The sequence below is a fragment of the Drosophila ficusphila genome, unplaced genomic scaffold (genome assembly GCF_018152265.1).
Source record: "Drosophila ficusphila isolate 14025-0441.05 unplaced genomic scaffold, ASM1815226v1 contig_198, whole genome shotgun sequence".
NCBI classification, from domain to species: domain Eukaryota; kingdom Metazoa; phylum Arthropoda; class Insecta; order Diptera; family Drosophilidae; genus Drosophila; species Drosophila ficusphila.
In genome coordinates, this window is record NW_025064092.1 from 9,653,517 (window position 1) to 9,674,494 (window position 20,978).

Below are 20,978 nucleotides of genomic sequence, written 5' to 3' on the forward strand. Positions count from 1 at the left end.
TCAATTTGGGATATCGCGGTTTTGATTGGGTTTTTGGTACTTCCAAGAGGGTCAACCATTATTAAAATTAATCCTTTTAAAAACTCTTACCCAATTGCCAGGGGCGGACGCAGGGGGTCATCCAGGGTGGCCGGAACAGCAACTATATGGATGTTTTTTAATTACTCGTGCGCGGCGTGCCACTATCGTGACACGCACAAGTAATCAGCGTGGTCTTCCATCTCTAATCAGATGCTTATTTTGAACTAACGGTGCCTTCCAGCGAGATCGCTTTCTGATTGGTGGAACAGGGAGGGGAAACGTGACAAGGACAGCTATCTTATGAAAAGAACAGTTATTTGAATAAGATCAAATTTACCAGATGCAACCTGCTATGAGTTATGTTTGCCTGGTGCATAAAACCGATTTATAAAGCAAAATCGGCTGTTTTTGGGACCCCATATACCGCAAACAAAACTTCGAAGCAGGTGAATGCGCAGCAGCGCTCTTGTGTTATGAAAACAACAACACTTTTCCCATGCAAATTTGGATGTTTTTAATCTTTAACACCAGGCAAACATAACCGCTTAGCAGGTGAAAATTGATCAGCTGATCAGCTTAAATTTGGCTGTTCAGTGTTGAGCGCGTGACCAGTTATTCTCGTAACGCCAACAACAACCACATGGAAATTTATTAATCACTCGTGAGCGGCGTGCCACTTTCGTGAGACGCACAAAAAATCAGCGTGGTTTCGCATCTCTGGTCTGATTCTTACTTTGAAGTAACGGTACATTCCAGCGAGATCGCTTTCTGATTGGTGGAACAGGGAGGGGAAACATTCCAAGGACAGCTGTCTTTAAAAAAGAGCCGTTATTTGAGTAAGATCAGATTTACCAGCTGCAACCTGCTATGAGTTATGTTGGCCTGGTGTCTAAAATCGATTTGGGAACTAAAATTGACTGTTTTTGGGACGCCAAATACCAGGAAAACAGAAAATCGAAGAAGGTGAATGCGCAGCAGCGGCTATTATGCACAGGGACTGACGCGGAGGGTGGTTGCCCTGCCAATTGCCATTAAAACCATTTAGTTTTAATCATTTTAGTATTTTTTTATTTTCAATGTTTCTTCTTGTTTTTCTTTTCGTCTGCTTTTTGTCTTTTGTTTTGTTGTTCGTTTTTTTTTAAGGTTTTTTTTTTTTTTTTCTGGAATTAATTTATTAATTAATCTTTATGTTTACTTATTGATTTAGTATCTTCTTCGCGCTTTTTACTCTCAATAAGCCGCCCCCATATTTTTCTTTGCTATATTTTCTCAGCTTTTTCCTTCATTTTATTCGAGGGGTGGTGGGTGGTTGGGGATCAAGGGGGTGGAAAATAGGGAAAACGTTGGGGTGAGGTTTCGGGGCTTTGGGTTTTCGGTGAGGGGGCGGTGACCTATTCGGAATGCCTTTTCAGCTTTTTGCTCGCATGCAAATATTTTGTATATCCTTTCACTTTAAATAATTTTTTAGCATAACTATTAAATAATTTGTTTATATATAATATATATATATATATTTATATATATGTATATTCAGTTTTTGTTTTTCGCATTTCGTTCAATTTAAATTTTATAATTATTATCGTAATTATTATTTAATAAAATACTCAACAAATAATTTAATGGGTTTTGTTTTCCTCGCTTCTTCTGCGTTTTTCATCGTTTTTTCATACTGCTGCTGCGTTGGCGTCTGCCGTTGGTTTCTTCTTAATTTTTTGTTTCTTTTTTAAAGTATTTATATTTTGATTCGTTTAGTACTATTTAAACACTTAGTAGGTATTAATTTGTTTAGCTTTTTACGCTTGCGTGTGTGTTGTATTTTTGAGAGTGGCAACCTCCTTTATGAAAAACTCAATCAAATCGAATCGGACACAAATAAATAAAAACATCTCTGAGGGTTTTTTATCAAACATTTTGCTTGTTTATTTTGTTTCTCTTGTTGTTTGTTTCTTGGTTGTTGTTGTTGGTTTCGCTGTGGATCGAACCGAAACCTTAAGTGGTAATAAAAAATAATGATAATAATAATCATAATAATAATAATAGTTTCATTTTAAATATGTATAATTTATAATTTAAAGATGTGCATTTTACATAATTATATTATAGATAGATTCGCTCTCTCATTCTCCATGTATCTTCTTTATTAATCTTCGTTTTCCACTTTCGAAGATAAACTTCTATCAAATTTAATCAACACACTCTCGCATCCAATTGTTATCGTTGATCGATGACATCGCATCGATATACACACACATTTTTATATCGACCACTATAGTATGCGCTAATCCTAAAAGTTTACATTAAACGAAAAAAAAAGTCGGAATCATTATCCTCATATCGTTATCCTTTATAAAGATGCAAAAAAAAAAATGAATCTTACAAACTGATTGGCTAAAATTAAAGGAAAGTACGTACATATACAAATTTGCATACAAATCTGAAATGGTTCTGGTTTTGTTTTTTTTTTTTTTTTTTTGCGTTTCTCTTTAATTTTAATTTTAATTAGGCATAAATTATTTATATAAATATTTACAATTTTCTTTACTATTTTTAGGGAGTTTTTGCTGCTTCTACCTTTTGTTTTGCATGCCGTCCTATTCTAGCGCTCACCCCGCCTTCTCTTTCACGAGCGCTTTTGCCATATTTAATATTTTCACTCTAAAAACTAATTTCGGTTTATTTTGTATGCATTTCTTTTTTAATATAGACTAAAGAAAAAAATGTTTTCGCTTCTGGATGAATTTCGCGCCCTGCTTCCCAGCTCAATCTATCTCTTAACTCTTCGGAGCCCTCTTCTTTTACTTGTAGGTATTTCCGTCCGGCTTTAGGCAGATTTTTTTTTGTTTTTATCAGTTTTACATACATTTAGATCTATATATTATTGAAACATTTAGCTGGGTAGTTCATGTTTTTTTTTCAGTTTTTATATAGGTTATATATATATATATTTCTATTAATATGCCTTGGATATTAATATTTAATACAATTTTACGCATAGTGCATTACAAATATAGTTTTAAAATTAAAAAAAAAAACATGGATATATATATATATATACCAATACATATATATATATATAATTTTAATAAAAACTATTACATTAGGTTATTATGTAATTAGAAGTATATATTATCAAATGGGTTTATTTTATCTGTTTTGTATTTCTGATCCGACCTCAAGCTTTTCCTCCTTTCGATTTTCCATCGCTTGTCCCATTTTCTTTGCTTTTTTGTGGCGTAAAAAAAATTGGTTATCTGATTGGTTTTTTTTTCTCTTGAATATTTTGGAATTGCATTCGATATTATGAAGTTTTTGGATTTTATCGCTTCGGATTTTTTGTTTGTTGTTCTGATACGAGTATATACAAATGTATATGTGTGTGTGCGGAGTGTGTGTGTTTGTGTTTTATGGTATCTTTTATTTTTAAATCAAATTTCTTCTGGATTTTGATACAAAACGAGCAAAAATGATTTATCTTTCAATTTCAAAATTAAAATAATATTTAAAGTGGCTTCATCTTTGTTAAAAAGCGTTAAAATAATATGAATATGTGTGCATTATATTAAAAAAGAGACATTCGTGGTTAGGAAATGATTTATATATACGTGAATACATAATATTTAATATGCATGTATACAAAATGAAATTAGCGATTAAAATTAAAGTTTTTGTTTTTTTTTTTTTGTTTGTTTTTGTTGTTGTAAGGCAAAAGCAGTCTGCGGTGTGTGTGTGTGTTTATGTGCTGTATTCTGTGTATGAGTGAGTGTTATTGTTTTAATGTTTGAACTACAAACAAACATAACCGAAAAAAAAACAATGCAACAAATTGTTATTTCCCATTGCAAGTGTTTTCCTTTTTTCTGCGTCGTTATATGATCCTTCCTATTTTTTTTGCTGTCTTTCCGTTTCAGCTATTTTATACTGTGTGCTTTTTTAGCCTACGCTAATTTGCTATGTTTTCTTTATATTAGCATTGTTATTATTTGATACAAAGAAGAAATATTATCTGCCTTCTCTTACGCGTTGTTGTTGTTGTTGTTATTGTTGGGAATTGTGTTTTGCGTTCTGCGTTTCTGTGTTGCTTTAGATGACACCCTACTTACTAATTTAAATGTAGCATTTAATTATATTATTTATTTTATGTTAATTATTCTGCTTGGTATTTATAGTTAACAAAAAAAAAGTGTGTGTTTATAGCAGCCTTTATAAACAATTTCTCAAGCCTTCTCCTCGGAGTTTCTTCTCAGCTGTCAGCCGTTGCTTTTCTTCTGCTTTCACATTCTTTTCTTTTCTTTTCTTTCTTCCTCTCTTCTGGGTTTCTCCTGCAGCTTTGCTTCTTCCCTATCTTCTGGGGTTTCGTCCCCTTGGTTGTTCGTCTTTCTCCTGCTGTTTCTGCTGCTTTCTTCTTCTTCTTCTCTCTCTTGTTATTTTCTCGTTTTTTTTTTTTTTTTTTTTTTTGCTTTACGCTTGTTTATCACATTTAAAATATATATGCATATATATATTTATATATAGTTTCTTTAATTTAAAGTTTGTTGTTGTTGTTTTGCGACTCGCTGTGGAAATTATTGGGGTGTTGTTGTTGCTGTTGCAGCAGCAACATTAGCTTGGCTTGGCGGCAGTGTTGCAGGCAGCTCCTCGTTCTTTAATAATTCCCTTTGTCATCGTTTCGTTTCTCCTCCCTCAAGTTGAAGTCATCAATCACCCTTCTTACCCTACAGCAGCTCTTGTTGCAACAGCAACTTGTGTTGCTGCTGTTGCAGTTGCGCCTGCTGTTGCAACTGTTGCTGCTGCCAGCGCTTGTATTTCCCCTGATAGGTCGGTGTTCCCCCTCCTCCTCCTCCACCACCACATCCTCCTCCTCCTCCTGTAGCAGCAGCATTTGCAGCAGCACCTGCTGGTATTGTCTGCATATTGTTGTTGATGATGTTGCTGTTGTTGTTGTTATTGTTGTGGAAGTGGGCTGCATCCATTACGGTCTCGTAGCAAAAGGCAGCATCGAGCAGCGTTGCCGCATAGTTGCTGCTGCTATTCTGCAAATGCAGTTGCTGATGCTGCTGGTACTGTAGGAGATGCTGTTGCTGTTGTTGCTGCTGCTGCTGCTGTTGTTGTTGCTGTTGCTGGTGCTGAAGTTGCTGCTGTTGCTGTTGGCTGGCAGCAAACGTTGCTGCTGCTACTGCGGCGGCGGCGAATTATGAGTTGGAATTGCGCTTGGTTGGCAGCTAGGACGAACTCGACTGATTCATATTGCCAAACATGTGGGCAGAGAACGATGTCTGGCCCGTGGAGTTGGCCTGCGACGTCGACGACTGTTGCTGCTGCTGTTGCTGCTGCTGCTGCTGTTGCTGCTGCGCCTGCTGCTGCTGGTTGAGCGATCCGCGTCCGTGTTTCGGTATCGGCGGCTGGATGTACTCGTGCCTGGCCAGCGCGAACACGTCCATGCGATCCTCCTTGCGATAGGCCAAACAGCCTCGAATGAAACTCTGTTTATTGGATGATATCAACGATTGATTAGCATTGCATTCGATTTTGTTTGATGGCATAGAAATACGCATACGCACCTTGGCCTCATTGGAAACGGTTGGCTTGTTGGAGAACTGCACTTCGGTGGCCTTCAGGATGGTGTTCTCCTCGAGGATCGTTGCCTGCGACTGATTGTGACCGAATGGCTTCTTGCCGTACAGGCACTGGTAGAAGATCACGCCCACACTCCACACATCCACCTTGGAGGAGATCTTCGGCGGATTCTTGCCCACCACAAAGCACTCGGGCGGCAGATACCTAAGAAGGATTGATAAACAACGATTAGAAGTCAGTTTTAAATTCTTTTGATTAATTCCAATTAATTTGATTTGATTGATTATTTCAATTCCATGGATAATATATAATATTAAACACTAACCAATAAGTGCCCGCTCCCTGGGAGGTCAGATCCATGCCGTGATCGGGATTGTAGTTCTCGTCGTCCATCACCTTCGAGAGGCCAAAGTCGGTGATCTTGATCTCGCCGCAGACATTGCCCTCGGTGAGCAGAATGTTGCCGGGCTTCAGATCGTAGTGGATAACTGGAGGCTTAATCTCATTTAGATACTTGAGTGCAGATACAACCTAAGCGAAGAGATTTCCAAGTTGATTAATCAATCTCGAGAGTTTAAGAGGTAAGTTTAAGGGGTTACACTCACCTGCATTATTATCGAACGCGCCTCGCGCTCGGGTATAGTCTTATGTTGCTTCAGATAGAAGTCCAGATCGTGGCCATCGCAGTACTCAAGCACCGTGCAAAAGGAGTTCGCATCGATCTCGAAGACATCGTAGAGCTTGACGACCCGCGGATGGTCCAGCGCCTTGTGGATGTTGTATTCCCGCAAGGCGTGTCTGAATTTCGGTTAGTTAGTGGGGGGTTTTAAAGGGAAGAGACTTTAGTAAACTGTTTCTGGGAGCAGTGACCCGCCCATTAGCCTTTACGTTGATTTACTTTAGGTAAGTTAATTGAGGGAGGATACTTATGTTCCTAAACTAGAAATCTATACAATAACTTTACAGTAGAATGGTATTACCCAATCCCATCTGAATGGCAAAAGTATATATTTAACCCCTGGAATGAAAAAGCTGCTGACTACAAAATACTATAATCCGTACTCTCGAATCAATTGGCACTACCGATGACCCCCATTGACTTTTCCTGCTCCTCTGTTTTACTACTCACTTGATATAATTAGCTTTCTTATCCTCCTTCCAATCCTTGTTTAATTGGTGCACCTTACATGCGACATAGCGTTGCTCCTTGAGGTCGAAGGCCTTGTGGACCTCGGAGAAGCCGCCCTTGCCCAGCAGCATCAGCAGAAGGTAGCGATCGTTCAGCACGGGATGGTTGTTGAAGCGGGACTGAAATAAGTAGCGAAAATCCAGAGATTAATATTGGATGTAATAGGAAATTGATAAACCATTAAATGTTAAATAAAAATAAACCCTATAGCTGGCACATGGTTATTCTAAATCCGCACCTGATCCTCGTTGAGTATCCGCTTGAGCTCTCGGATGTGCAGATTGCGCTCGCGTTCGAGCTTCTCCATCTCCAGCTGCAGGTCGGCGTCCTCCTTCTTCAGGGCGTTCTGTCGCAGCTTGAGGATCTCGTCGTACTCGTAGTACTCCTGGGCAGTGTACGCCCCCGAAACGGGATCCGGCTTGAGGAACGTGCCCGAGTCCGAGCAGCTGCCGCTGTCGTTGCCTCCGATGCCGCCGCCTCCTCCCCGATCGGACAGCCGGTCGCCGACTCCGCCCGAGTTGCCCACATTGCCGCCCGAGCCGCCGCCGCCGTTGTGCAGCAACTGTGCCTGATTGGCCTGCGTCGAGTTGCTGCGCGACAGACCACGTCCGCCGCCGCCACCGACGCCGCCCACGCCGCCGCCGCCAACACCGCTGCCGCCGACACCGCCGCCTCCAACGCCGCCGCCGCCAATGGCGCCCGCATTATTGCCGCCCAGTCCGCTGTCGACGCTGACGCCGCCGGCCGTGCCGCCCAGGCGATCGCTGCCCGGTCCGGTGACAACGCCGCCCGTCAGCTGCGAGGAATCGTTCGAGTTGGAATTCTGCTGCTGCTGCTGCTGCTGGTGTTGCTGCTGCTGCTGCTGCTGCTGGTTGTTCTGGTTGCTGTTGTTGTTGCGCTTGCGTCCGGACTCCGCCGGACGCTTCTTCATCAGCTGCTTCTTCTGGCGGTCGATCTCCTCCCGCTCGGCGGTTATCTCCTCCTGCCGCCGACTTAGCTCCTGGAACGCATACCCGTCCGTCCAGTTCTCCTGTAAATGTGCGTAAAATAAAGTGTGTTAATACTTCGTATTCAATATATCCAATATAACAGATTGCTCGCTCACCTGGAATGTGGCGCCCACTCGCTGGGTGACAAACTGGCCGAGTCTCAGGCGATTCTGCATGCACTTCTGCCGCGCCTCCTTCTTCTCGATGCTGCTCTTCTCCTTGAGCAGCTTCTTGACCACATCGATGCACTTGGCAATGTGCAGCTTGTGCTGGTCGATCGTCTTTTGGTTGCCCAGTATCTGGCACTTCTGCTCGTCCGACTGCCGCGTCATCTCGTCCAGCTTCACCTTGCCCGACTCGTGCTCCGCCTCGCGTTCCTGCAGCTCGTGCAGCGACACCTCCGTCTGCGTGGCCTTGCTGTACGTTATAATGGCCGCCGGCATGGCCATCGGTGGTGGCGGTGGCAGAGGCGGTCCCACGCCCACATTCACGCCAACGCCGACGCCCACGCCCATGCCAACCATGCCGACCACGCCCAGGGAGCCGAGTTGATGCGGATGCGTCGGAACGACGGACGCCGCCGATGTGGTCGGCGGACCCAGTTGCTGCTGCTGTTGTTGCTGCTGCTGCTGCTGCTGTTGCTGCTGCGACAGGGGCGTCTGCTGCTGCTGCTGGATGGAGGCCAGGCTGAGCGGATGACCGCCCAAGCCGACGACCACGTGAGGAGGAACCATTTGATTGGAAGTCTGCTGCTGCTGGCGCTGCTGCTGCTGCTGTTGCTGCGCCTTGCTGGAGTTGACGTAGTGAAAGTCGGCTCCCGGCTGCTGCTGCTGCTGTTGCTGCGGCGTCTGCGTTTGGGGACTAGCTGGTGGGTACAGTGAGTACGCGCTGCTCGTCTGCACCTGCACCTGGTTGCCAGCGGATCCGCCTCCGCCGCTGCCGCCGCCGCCTGTCGCAACGCCGCTCGCCTGCTGCTGCCCCGTCTGCTGCTGCTGCTGTTGTTGCTGCTGCTGTTGCTGCTGCTGCTGCTGTTGGGCGGATGAGGGCGACTTGCTGCCGCCGCCCGTATGCGATCCCCGGAGCCCGGGGGCATTGCCGCCCGCACTGCCGGGCACACCGACGCCCACGCCCGTTTGCTGCTTGTTGAAGTAGTCGTTGATCTTCTTGTTGTCGCTGACGGGCACCATGAGACGGGCGTTCTTGCCGCCGCCACTCCCGGACCCGGAACCCGCTCCACTGCCGCCGCTTCCGGCGCCACCGGCTCCGCCGCCGCTGCCCGTCGAGCCACCCAAACGATCGCCCAGATTCAGACTCATGTTCACCTTGGGCATATCACGGAAGGGCAGGGATTTGCCCTTCAGGCTGCTATTGTTCACCACGGTCGCTCCTGCTCCGCCGGAGCCACCACCACTCCCCGCCTCGTCCGCACTGGTGTGCGGCATTTTCCGCTTTCGTTTCCGCTCCGCCGGCGTCCGCGGCTTGCCCACCGCCGTCACCGACGTCGTCGTGGTCGTTCCCGCCGTCAAGTAGGCCATCTCGCCTCCATTATTGGAGTGCTGGGGCGGCGGCGGCGGCTGTTGCATTCCCAGGGCGGGCGGAAAGGCGGGATGTTGTTGCTGCTGTTGCTGCTGGATAGCCGCTGATCCTGGCGTTCCTGCACCTCCACTCAGCATGTCGTTCACATCCTTTTCGCTGTGTGAGGAGCCAGTGCTCATATTCGAATCCGGATTGCTGCTACCCTGATGCAGCCCCTGCAGCGATTGTTGCTGCTGCTGGTGGAAGTGTTGCTGCTGCTGTTGGTGGAGCTGCTGCTGCTGCTGGTGCAGTTGCAGCTGATGCGATTGCTTGTGCAGGTGCTGCAGATGTTGCTGCGGGAGTATCTGCTGCTGCTGCTGCGACTGTTGCTGCTGCTGCTGGGGGTTCTGTTGCTCCTGTTGCTGCTGCTGCGACTGTTGCTGAGCGCTGTGATGGTTAGCAAAGTGCTGCTGCTGTTGCGGGGGAGGGGGCGGGGGCTGCTGCTGCGGCGGTTGCAACTGCTGCTGCTGATTGGGATGGTGGTGACTTAGGGCCGAAGTGGTCTGCGGGGCCATTTGCAACTGAGCGCCGGCGGACATCTGCAATTAGTTGCAAAGAAAAACCCAAAAATTAGTTCACATCGAATATCTTTAACTGCAAATCTTTAGTAAAGTTAATTATTATAAAAGGGTTTAACGATTGCAAATACTCAGGAAGCTTTCAGTATATTGAACTTCTAATAAATGCTTAAATCTGCAACTTGTATTTGAAACGTATTCACAAAATTAACATTTCTGATCATGTTTATACGCACTGAATATTTTCCTATTGCTTAATTTCGTTTTGCTAATCTTTATTTTTCTTAATATATTTCCACTCTTTTCCCCCCTCTTTCTTTTGGTTTTTCATCTGACCGTTTTATGCACTTTGCAACACTGACGCCGCTTTTGTTTTGCTCCGCTGCTTCTTTAGTTTCGCATTTCCTTTTGCGCTACTCTTTCGCTTGTTCGAGAGAGTGCTGCCACACACGAAACATTTGGCCACTCGCGACTAGGTGGCAACACCGGGGGCGGTGGCAACAAAAGAGACAGCAAAGGAGAATGTGCAAAATATGTGCACGAGTGCGAGCGAGATAAACACAAAGCGACTACGGCTTGCGTCTGTGAGTGCGAGAGAGCGAGTGCGAGGGATACAGCAATAGCGACAGAGAGCGCGAATGCAGTGGCATCTGTATGTGTGTGTAATGTTTTATCAAAAAGCAAAGCGTAGACAATGAAAAAAAAATGTTGAAAAATTTCAGCAGAAAATGAAAATGGCTTATTTAGGTACATCATTATTTTTTTTGTAACATGTTCTTTTGTTTTTGTTTAGCACAACACGGAGGCCTATCTATGTGCCTTCAAGTTCGTTTCGTTTAAAAAAAATTACATTTTTATGGTCACAAAATGCCGTTCACCTTTTTTAAGCGCCGCATATTTTTCTGCACACACATACGTGGCTGCGTACCCGTGTGTGTGTACGTGTATTGGTGTGTGCGTGTGTGTGTTTGGGTTTTCACATTCTATTACAATATTATCACATTTGGTTGGTTTTTCTTTTAATTTTTTGTATTTTTCATTTAGTTTGCACTAATTTTCACATTTGTCTTGATGTTTGTTTCCTATATATACATATTATAAATATATAAATCGGATGTGTATATTTTATAACCGTGTTTATTCCGATTTTTTTGCAGTCGCTCTCATCGTGCGCGTGTGTGTTTGTTAAATGGTAACGAGCAGAGCGAAAGAAAGAAGGTGCAAACACACAGAGAGTTAGCAAGCGAAGAAGAAGAAGAGCAAGAGCGGCGAGATGGAGAGTGAGCCAAAGAGCGAGAGCGAGTGTAACTATTCGCTCATTTGCAAAAAAATAAAGCAAAGGAAAAAAAAAAACGAAAACGAACGGAGACGAGAAACGAGCTAAAGTACACTTCAAATTAATCTGATAGCTTCTACTATTCGCGTCTTCCTCTTCACTTTTTTAAAGCTTTAATTTTTTTTTTTGTAGCAATAAATATTTTTGTGCGCAACTTCCGCGCGCGTTCGCTTATTTAAAAACAACAGCGAAATCTAACTACAACTACACACGACACCAACTACAACTACAAACGTAAGCTGCGTTACCAGCGGCGTTGCAGCTTCTTCTTCTTCTTCTTTCGCTGCTGCCTTCGATTCCACCGAACTTCCAATCCAAAACGGAAAGCAGCTGCTGCTTGCCGAGAGAGTATGGGAGAGAGGGGCGAGGGAAGGAAAGAGAAACTGAGCGAGCGAGAGAGAGAGAGAGAACAGCCGGCGTCTTTGTCAATTCGCGAGCAACGACGTCGGCAGAGGGCGCCATTGCCACAACACCACAAGCACACACACATGATTAAACACGGAAACAACAAGGCAATAGCGCTGCCCACCCACTATAGGAATCATAAACAAATTAAGCTTAAAACAAGATAAATAGCTAGACTTGAAAGGTTTTTATATTATTTGGTTGTTAATAAATACATTATATTTGGATATTGGGCAGTATCTTTGGTAAATGTTCAGAACAGCGGCTTTTTTACAACTGAGTTCCGATAGCCAATTAAAACAATTAAAAAATTTTTCAAATATTTTGTAAAGCTATAAACTAGCTAAGTTATCAACTCGATAAATAATTTGTAATATAAGGATAAAAAAAGTAGTGCAATACGTTCCAATGGGCAGTTAATCGGTTTAGAGAATAACACAAAACACAGACTATTTACATTTTAGGGGGTACAATATACTGGGGAATATTTAACATGAACTCTGATATGAATGTGTGCTTTGTTAGATTTCCAGATCATAAATATTTGAGAATTTTGATAATCTTAAGTGAATACACAAATTTTGCTGTGCAAACACAACTGATTTGTGTCCCTAAGTCCCTAACTTTAAAAATCCTTAAAGGAATTTAATCTTATTAGTGTAGAATAATGATGTACATTTTTTGAGTTTTTAAAGTTGAAAAAAAAATTTTCAATCTTTAATATATTCGGAATAACATGTGTAAATTTCCTTCATTCCCTACTCCCCCTTCTTCGCTTTTATTCTTGTTCTCTTTCTAGACAACAGCTGTCGCATGTTTGCCGATTAGTCCTGATGCATAAAGAGAAAAAAAGAGGTGAGGCACTATAGAGGAAACAGAAGCATAAAGAAAACTGCGGAACAAAAAGTGTTGCCGAACATGGCCAAAGCGTGAAAATTGTAACGGCCAGCGAAATACGAAATTGGCAGCACTCAGAAAGCAAGAAAGACGGAGTGAAAAGAGGGAGGCAAAGCGAACGAGACCAACGAAAGACCAGACAATGAAATGAGCTGATGATAACAAGGGGTGAAGAATGGGGGACAAGGGGTGAAGGATGGGGAGCAGAAGAAGCGACAAACGACGACGACTTAATTTTTGGGCTTTGCCTTTGCCTCACGTGCGCGTGAATGAGATAAATCTATGATGATGATTATGCTGCAGCAGTGCGAAAGGGAGAAGAAGAGAGGGGAAGTGCGAAAGGGAGAGGCAGAGGTGCATGCGAAAAGAGCATAGGAGCAAATGTGGAATGGAAATGCGGACAGAGATGGAATGAATTGGTACACTTGAAAAAGGGGAGCTTAATATTAGCAAGACTTAATATCTTACTTAATTTAACCGATCAATTTATTTAACGATCATTTGAAAATGCTTTCCTATTTCTGTTAGTCAGTATTTATTTAAATAATATAAAATGTTTTTTTTTTTTGATATAATAATTTTCTGTGCACAGCATAAATAGGGGATAGAGAAATAGGGGTCTGGAAGATTGATTAAGGGAGAGGAGAAAAAGGAGGGGAGCGGAAGAGAGACGCAAGTGGGTGGCTGGGCGTTGTGTGGGTGTGGCACTAAAAGCCAACGGAGCACACATGCATTACGCATATGCATTTCTTATTGAGAGAAAATCTCAGAGCGAGAACAAGAAAAAGAGAGAGGCGGGAGGGCAGAAAACCAGAAAAAAGAAAGACATTCCAATAGTGTTCAAATAACGTTTGAAAGTTTTCGTTTTTCGCATTAGTAAGACCTTATAAATTATGTAGGATACAGTAACAAAGCTATTTGCAATTTAATTTGTATATTTATTTAAACTTTGATGGAGAACTTAAAGATGATAATTTTTCATGCAAAATTGTCAACATGTGGAACTTTGGGGAACTTTAATATCAGTTGTGCTACTATCCACATCCCAAAATAAAGCTCACTGTCCAATTGCACCAAAACTAAAAATAAGCTAAGCGAACCAGTTTATTTATTTTTTGGCAATTTTATTGATAAGACAAGGGAAGTGTATTTGTGTAAGCATGTAAGTGTGTGTGGTTTAAAACTGGTTTGCTGCTATCCCGCAAGAGACGTTGACTTCAAGTCAAAGAAAAGACAAAAAAATTGGAAGTAAAAAGCAAAAAGCACAGTAAAAACACATCGAACCGCAACTCGGCTCGACTGCGCCGCTAGCAGCGCTGCCCGAGTTCTGCTGGCGCAGTTTAACAGTTCACGTTTAACAGTTCACGACGATGAGTCAAGGTCGAGAGACGTCACGCAAATTTTCGTTTTCATTGCCTTTTGCCACAGACAAAAAACACAACAACAAATGACGAGCGAACATACACACTCATGCAGGCGCACATGCTGTTTTATTTTTAGACACGAATGACGAGCCGAAGAGGAAACGAAGTATTACGAGAGAGAGATAGAGAGAACTAAAGATAAACGAAGAGAGCGCAGCAACATCTGCTACAAATGAATGAATAAAATATCGCTGATTGTTAATGTTGTTGTTGTTTCTTTCATTTAAATTTAGGCTATTGAAAATTGTTTTCAATTTAAATATAAACTTTTTTAAACGGGGAAATGAATTTAGCGTTGCAATAAATAGCACCTTATTAACCCATCATTTTAAGAGTAATATTTTAGATTTAAGGTTTATTTGTTACGTATTAATCATTAGTGAAGTTTTCTGACAACAAATTTGTGTGCTTTGTCTCTTAAGGTGTTATTGACAAATGGAAATATGGACAAATATGGAATTTGAGAAAAACATTTCGAACATGCAAATAAATCAAAAAATTTTTTTTTCTATTTTTCTACCTTTTTCCTTATCGCTGCATATTTGCTTAACTTATTAATCCCCACAGGGTTAACATTAAAATAATATTTGTTGCTGCTTTTTGGTGGCCTAATTTTATGAGCGTCGCTGTTAACGCCGGCGTCGCAGTTGACGTAAGCTGGGCGCTCAGCACATTGCTCTGTTATTTGCGCTCTTTTTCTCGTTCTCTCAATCATGAATAGCACGTGCACGAGCAAAACTGCTTAATGTAAACAGAGAGAGAGAAGAGAGGGAAAACAAAAAAAAAACGAAAAGAAATAAACTCACGCTCTTGGTTAATTTGCGGCCGCTGGTGGCTTTGTTGCTCTTGCTACCGTTGCTTGCACTGCGGCTGCGTTTGCGAGCTGCGGCAGAGGCACTGGCAGAGGCTAACATTATGTGGCCACTGCTGTTGCTACTGTTATTGTTGTTGCTGTTAAAGTAGTAGATGTTATTGCTATTGCTACAGCTATTGTTGCTATTGCTATTGCTGTTTTTAAACGATGTTGTTGTTGCCCCCAGTATTGTTTGGTTTTGCTGCGCTATTTGAAATTGCTGTATTTGGAGTATTTCTGGTATTTGCGGTATTTCTGGTATACACGGTAAGCGATTTATTTGTTGGAGCTGTTGTTGCTGAACTTGATGTAACTCTGGTCGTTTTTGCTGACTTTGCACAGTTACTTGAATAGTTTGCATGTGGGGTGTTTCATTGATTTGTTGACAATTAGATATGTGTTTATGTCGTTGCGTTAAATGTTGAATTTGGTAACTTGGTTGTTGTAACTTGTGTATTTCCGATATTTGCGGTATTTCCTGTATTTGATTAAGTAGCTGCGGTATCAGGTGTTGATTTTTGAGTGTTTCGTGCGTTTTGCTTATTTGATGTGGTTGCAATTGCGGTATTTCTTGAATTTGCCTTAGTTCCTCGACATTCCTTCTTTGCTGTTGTTGTATCCGCCAATTTTGCCTTTGCTGTTGAATTTCTTTTACATCCAATTGATGTTGCTGTTGTTGGTGCATTGCTAAAGCGAATGCAGCGCAAAGAGGAGACGGCGTGCAAGACATAACATGTTCGCCGCGCCGAAGTAGAGCTATCTCGCTCTGGCGCGAAACAGCTGACACTTGCCGGCTAAAATCAGCTGCTCTTGCTCTCTTTTTTGTGCGGCTCTTTTTCTCGCTGTACCACTCTCTCTCTCCAGTTCTCTTTTTGTATTTTTCCCACACTGACAATCACACACATAGAGATGCACAATAAAAAAAACAAGTCTTGCCTTTTTCAGTCGTTTTTTTTTTTTTTTATTTCTTTCGCTTTATTTCAGTTGTTGTAGTAGGAAGTTGTGTGCGCGAATTTTAGCGACACGTCACGTTGCTCGCTCTTTAAGTTTAAGTTTGACAATGAGAGCCAGTGGGCTAAAATTGGCAAATCCAAAGCACACTATACACACGCGCACGCACACACAAAAAAAATAAAACCGAACGCGACTCAACGAACGTTGTTATTCCTTTTTCTGGCTTCTTGCACACACATGCCTTCATACAAATACATCTGTATAGATGTATGTAATGTCTGCTAACCGAGTGAACTTAAATTGTGTTTAGCAACCGCCGACAAAACCAAAACGACACCGACACCACCGCCGTCTGCATTCGAAATGCCGCTCTGCTCTCTGCTCTCATCAGCGCTCTGCTCTCCGCTTTTCCAACGCCTCTCCGCTGCTTCGCGATGCTTCGCGGCTGTTCTTGTTGGCAAGGCCGCTGACTGCGCCGCTGGCTGCGCCGCTGACTGCGATGCCAACGTCGATGCCGACAGCGGCGTTAGAAAGCTTGCACATTTTTCTTCGCATTGTTTTTCCATCTTCTTCTGTGCAACATTTGAACATTTTGTTTTCCAATTTCTACTATACCAAATTTTAAGATATATTGCACATTTCATAAAATATGTTTTGTTTTGCAAACATTTTACATGTGTATAGTGCTAACTTTTTTTTATATAGCGCTATTTGCAACGTACAGCTAATATACAAATGTACATGTATACATGTATGACATCCATGTACATACATATGTACATACATAAGGATGTTCTTTTTCACACCTTTACCTTTGTTACCCGAAAGCAATCGCATAAAATGAAACCTGATGACCTCGTATTAATTAATTAACCTCGTATTAAAAAATTAATGTTTTCGCTCAAAAAAAATTTTGGTGAAGAATTGGCATTAGAGCAAATGACCATAACTAAGTTGTATATTATTTTCACAAGTGTTTGTAAAAAAAAAGAAATGAAAACATGGACTGTGTGACTGTGCCGTTATTTGGCCGATGCAATGCAAGCTAACGGTTCACTTGCCAATGACAGGTGATGCAGCTAGACAGAAAAAGGTAGTTGCAGAAAGTGAGATAGTAACGATAAAAGAACTGAGGGTCCCATCTACACCATACACCCATTAATTAAAACGTTGAGGAAATATCGATAGTTACATTGAATAAAGTTGATTAAACCTTTTCTTTCTGCAGTGTTTGTTTTAATTGGACAACCCTACTATTATATTGAGCACAGCTGTATGCAAATGAGGCAAAATCAATTAGACGCAAATGAGATGAAATAAAATTCAAGACGAAAATAAAATTACGTGCCCATACACAACAAAAGTCATTGGCATGGGAATGACGTGATATATGTATGCATATGTACACACATATGTACATTTATTATATACTCACTTTTGCATATTTCGGTTTTTGGTTTTCAACAACGAACATGAAAATCAATTAACTCTGGGCAGCAATTTCCACTGGTCTTTCGTTTTAGTTTTTCTTTTATTTTTTTTTCAACGGTTTTTCTTAGTTTTTAACGGATGAGTTGAGTTTGAGTTGCACTTTTTTTGCGATTCGTCGCTGATTTTCCTCCATTTGATTTGTGCAACTTTCACCCGAAACAAGCCAACAACAATTGTGCCAGTGCCAAATGATTAACTTTTTCTATACACCTCTCTACCTATTTTTCTTCATTTTGCATACGGGTGAGTTAGTTAGTGATGTGTGTATTATACATATGTGGACATATGCTTTCCCAGGTCCCCGAAAAATAAAAACCGAATGTCAGCTGACGTAATCGCGCAGCATAACAAATATAAAAAAGACGGGGGAAAAAAGATTCGGTGTATAAAACAAAAGTTTTGTGAATTGGGCGCGCGTGTGTCGCCGTCGTCAAGTTGAGTCAATCAACAAATACACTTGGACGCCTATATAATCGTCAGATGTGCACACGAAACTACAGTAAAAACTCTGTATACGTAACTTTGATATTAAGAAAATAGTTTTTAATGGCGTTGATAACTTGAAAAGTTCCTTTAGGGTAAAAGTTGCATCAAGTAATAATAATCTTCTAACACATGCGTATCTACATATTTGTTTTCAATATTCTAGTGTCCACTGTATTTTGATACATACATACATACATATACATACATACATAATTGTAAATTGTTAAGCAGTTGTCGCACAATCAGAAAAAAAGAGCAAAGAGCAAAACAGAGACACTAAAAGACCAAGAAGACGTGGCGAAAGAGAGAACGAGAGAATCACGAACAAACAAACTAAAGGAAATTTTATCGAAGATGTTAAATGGCAAAATCTAGAAGTATTTTCTTACGATTTTAATCAACTGGGTCAACCGTACAAATTCATATGATACAAGGAATATAAAACACAATTTACCATATGTACATAGTTCTGCTGCTGCCGATTATATTTACTCCAACCCTCCTAATTGGACTATAATTTCCGATCAGAAATACTAAACAAATTTCGAAATAAATTAGGAGAAAAACGAAGACGAGGGAAGCACTAGCATAACTAATTAAAATATATAAAAGCTTTGGGTAAAAAACGCAAAATTTCTAAAATATGCGCCAAGCTTTTGACGTTTATCAGTTTGTCTTTGTTTGTCGTTTGCCTTTCATTGTTTCCCTTTTGATAACGACCAGAACGACGAGTAAAAAATAAAAAAAAAAAAAAAAAGAGCCCACCACAAAAAGCACCGAGAACGAGAAACAACAAATTAACATGCCGCGAATGCTAAAACAAAACAATGGCGAAAAAACATAGGAAAAAATAACGAGAGAAGGAGGCGAGAAAATGCACCACAGAGACAGTGTTGTCCAACAAATAATAATCGGATAGAAAAAAAGTTGGAGGTAAATTCCATTAGGAAATTTTGAACTGCAAAAATAACACTATATTTTTATTTTATTTATTTCACATGCAAAATATAACTGAAAATCCCGCTGAGAAGGCAGTACTATTACTCTCGCAAAGTCGCGAGAAATCGACGGCGTCTAATTATGCTGCACCAACAAACACAAACACAACAAAAACAAGAACAAGCAAGGGTATGGGATAGCGAAGGGGAGTGACAATAAGGGGGAGAGAAGAGAGCGACCCAGTCAGTGGAAAACAGAGACGACCCACGACAACAAAAAACGCAGCGAGTGACGACGAACGAGTTGCCGTCGCCCCGCTTCCATTTACTTTTTCTCACCCCCTCGCTTATACTTTAAAAACAGTTTAATTTACTATTTGAGCAAACGCGAAATGCAAAAACAATGGGAACACACACACACACACGAACACTCGGAAATACAGAAGTTGAACACAGAAAAAAATAAAAATGAACGAAAGAGTGTCGAAATAAAATAAATAAAAGGCAACTGACGTTTGACGATGTGCCGTCGTTTTCGTTTTGCGTTTTTCGCCCGTTTCGTTTTTTTTCGCTTCTTTCGTTTTCCTTTTGGTTTGCGCTTCGTTTTGGCTGCGCGTGTTTTTGAGACTAAAAATGCGGCGTGAGATTTGATTGTGAGTAAGCGCAACGCAAAGCGCAAATCGCCAAAGCTGCGGCGCCGGCAGAGGCAGCGACGTCAGCTGCGCGGCTCACAACACAAAAAAAGCTAGTAATAATAATAAAAGGCGGCGACATAGAAAACTCACAAAAGTAAAAGCCCCCAAAAAAGGCCAACGAAAATCAGGGCGAAAAGTTGAATACCCTGGAAGGCATGATATATGATAAGATTAATGAGATTCACAGGGTTCTACAAACACTACTTAAAACAAAGCTAAAAGTACTCACGTTCCCAATATTAATCTTTTAAACTACCCTTTAAAGTAAAATACACTTCAATAGAGTGCAAAAAAAGATAGAAGGGGGTCCCTGGAAAATGAAAGCTTTGAACCGATACAACCTCGAGTGGGCGTTTGGGCCAGAAGTCAGACGATGGGCGTGGCACACAGCATAGGCAATTGCCAAAAGCTTACGGGCGAGAAAAAAAATCCGTTGTATATTAACAGTCTTTTTATTTTGGCCTGTGTCAACAGCAAATATTTCATATGAGGTAATCGACTTTGTCGACGTGAACCGTTTTTCTGTTTATCAAAATTTAAAAAAAAATCCATGACAAAACAAAACCGAAAATCGCCAAAACGCCAGACAAAGAAGCAACAACAGAAACATTACCGCATCTGGTAGAATGAATATTCCCTATTTTTTTTTTTTTTCGTATTTTTTGTCATACATACAAAAATACATAGGTGAGAAATCTTGACAAAAATTTCACTTCTCAGGCCAATGGAATTTTTGAGGACTATTAAAAAGAATAAAATTAAAACGAAACTGCAGGCGCTGGGGCAATTAGTGTATTTTTAGAGCAGTTCAAGAGGACAGGAAGGAAAGAGCGGGTAGAAACCAGAATAAGAAGGAAGGGAACAGATGTGGGGGGAGGGGGGATAATATGGCGTAGTGTAGTGGATGGTATATGTGGCATATACGAACGGAATCGAAATGGTTCTATGAGTTAACTTCATTATTCTTATCAACGGAAAAAAGACGGGGATACTCGTGTACATACATACATATGTATGTTTGTATGTATGTATGCATGCAGTTGTATGAGAAAACAAGTACATTATATACGCAAATCGTGGAGGGGGAAGAGAAAGATAACGAACGCAGAGAAAGCGGTAGGAAAATAGAGGGGAATTCTACAGAGATTGTGGCGACTGTTATACAAATTCTCGAAATATTTCCCCAAGTAAAGGGTTTAACGAAAATTTGCGAAGATCGATTTTACAGGCTTTTCTTATCTGTGTGCAGTGTGATTTTTATGCAGGATAGTACAAATGTGTATTATATACGTATATACATACGTATGTAGATGTATTTATCATGTGTTTTGACATTCCACCAACATTAGCAATCAGTGTTTCATGAGTATAACACAAAAAACGGCAAACTGAATACCTTAATCGATTTGTCATTGAAAGTTTTGTGTATAAATGAGGTACAAATTACGATTTAGAGGATGAGCGTATTGTTCAAGTATGGAGTGTGGAGGGGATTATGACTCAGAGGTTCGGGGTCGGGCGGGTACCTCGATTTACCTCCGATTCTTTGGCCCCTCATCTTTATCGGGTGTTGTGCTTCAATCGCATTTCGTTGTCATCATGTGACAGTTGGGGCAGAAGGCCAGAAAAATCG

At 41.4% G+C, this 20,978-nt stretch overlaps 1 protein-coding gene and 1 long non-coding RNA gene across 7 annotated transcripts in view; one reads left to right on the forward strand and one right to left on the reverse strand.

Moving 5' to 3' along the window:
* Nucleotides 1-3,415: 3,415 nt before the first annotated feature.
* The window catches only part of LOC108091303 (serine/threonine-protein kinase tousled-like 1), a 63,835-nt gene continuing 46,272 nt past the window's right edge, over nucleotides 3,416-20,978 (reverse strand). For 3 of the 6 annotated variants that reach the window (XM_043207496.1, XM_017190426.2, XM_043207499.1), the window contains 7 exons: nucleotides 7,890-9,887; nucleotides 7,023-7,814; nucleotides 6,725-6,903; nucleotides 6,201-6,393; nucleotides 5,921-6,126; nucleotides 5,580-5,799; nucleotides 3,416-5,501 (listed from right to left, as the gene is read on the reverse strand). In XM_043207496.1, coding sequence (XP_043063431.1) covers nucleotides 5,241-5,501; nucleotides 5,580-5,799; nucleotides 5,921-6,126; nucleotides 6,201-6,393; nucleotides 6,725-6,903; nucleotides 7,023-7,814; nucleotides 7,890-9,887 — 3,849 coding nt within the window. In that variant the 3' untranslated portion in view covers nucleotides 3,416-5,240. Of the gene's footprint in view, nucleotides 5,502-5,579; nucleotides 5,800-5,920; nucleotides 6,127-6,200; nucleotides 6,394-6,724; nucleotides 6,904-7,022; nucleotides 7,815-7,889; nucleotides 9,888-10,744; nucleotides 11,061-14,734; nucleotides 16,671-17,170; nucleotides 17,386-20,978 lie in introns of those variants that run through there. The other 3 variants (XM_043207497.1, XM_043207495.1, XM_043207498.1) reach the window with 3 other exon arrangements.
* On the forward strand, nucleotides 11,153-12,561 carry LOC108091304. Its single transcript, XR_001771385.2, has 2 exons — nucleotides 11,153-11,251; nucleotides 11,335-12,561. It is a non-coding gene; the product is annotated as an uncharacterized LOC108091304 (long non-coding RNA).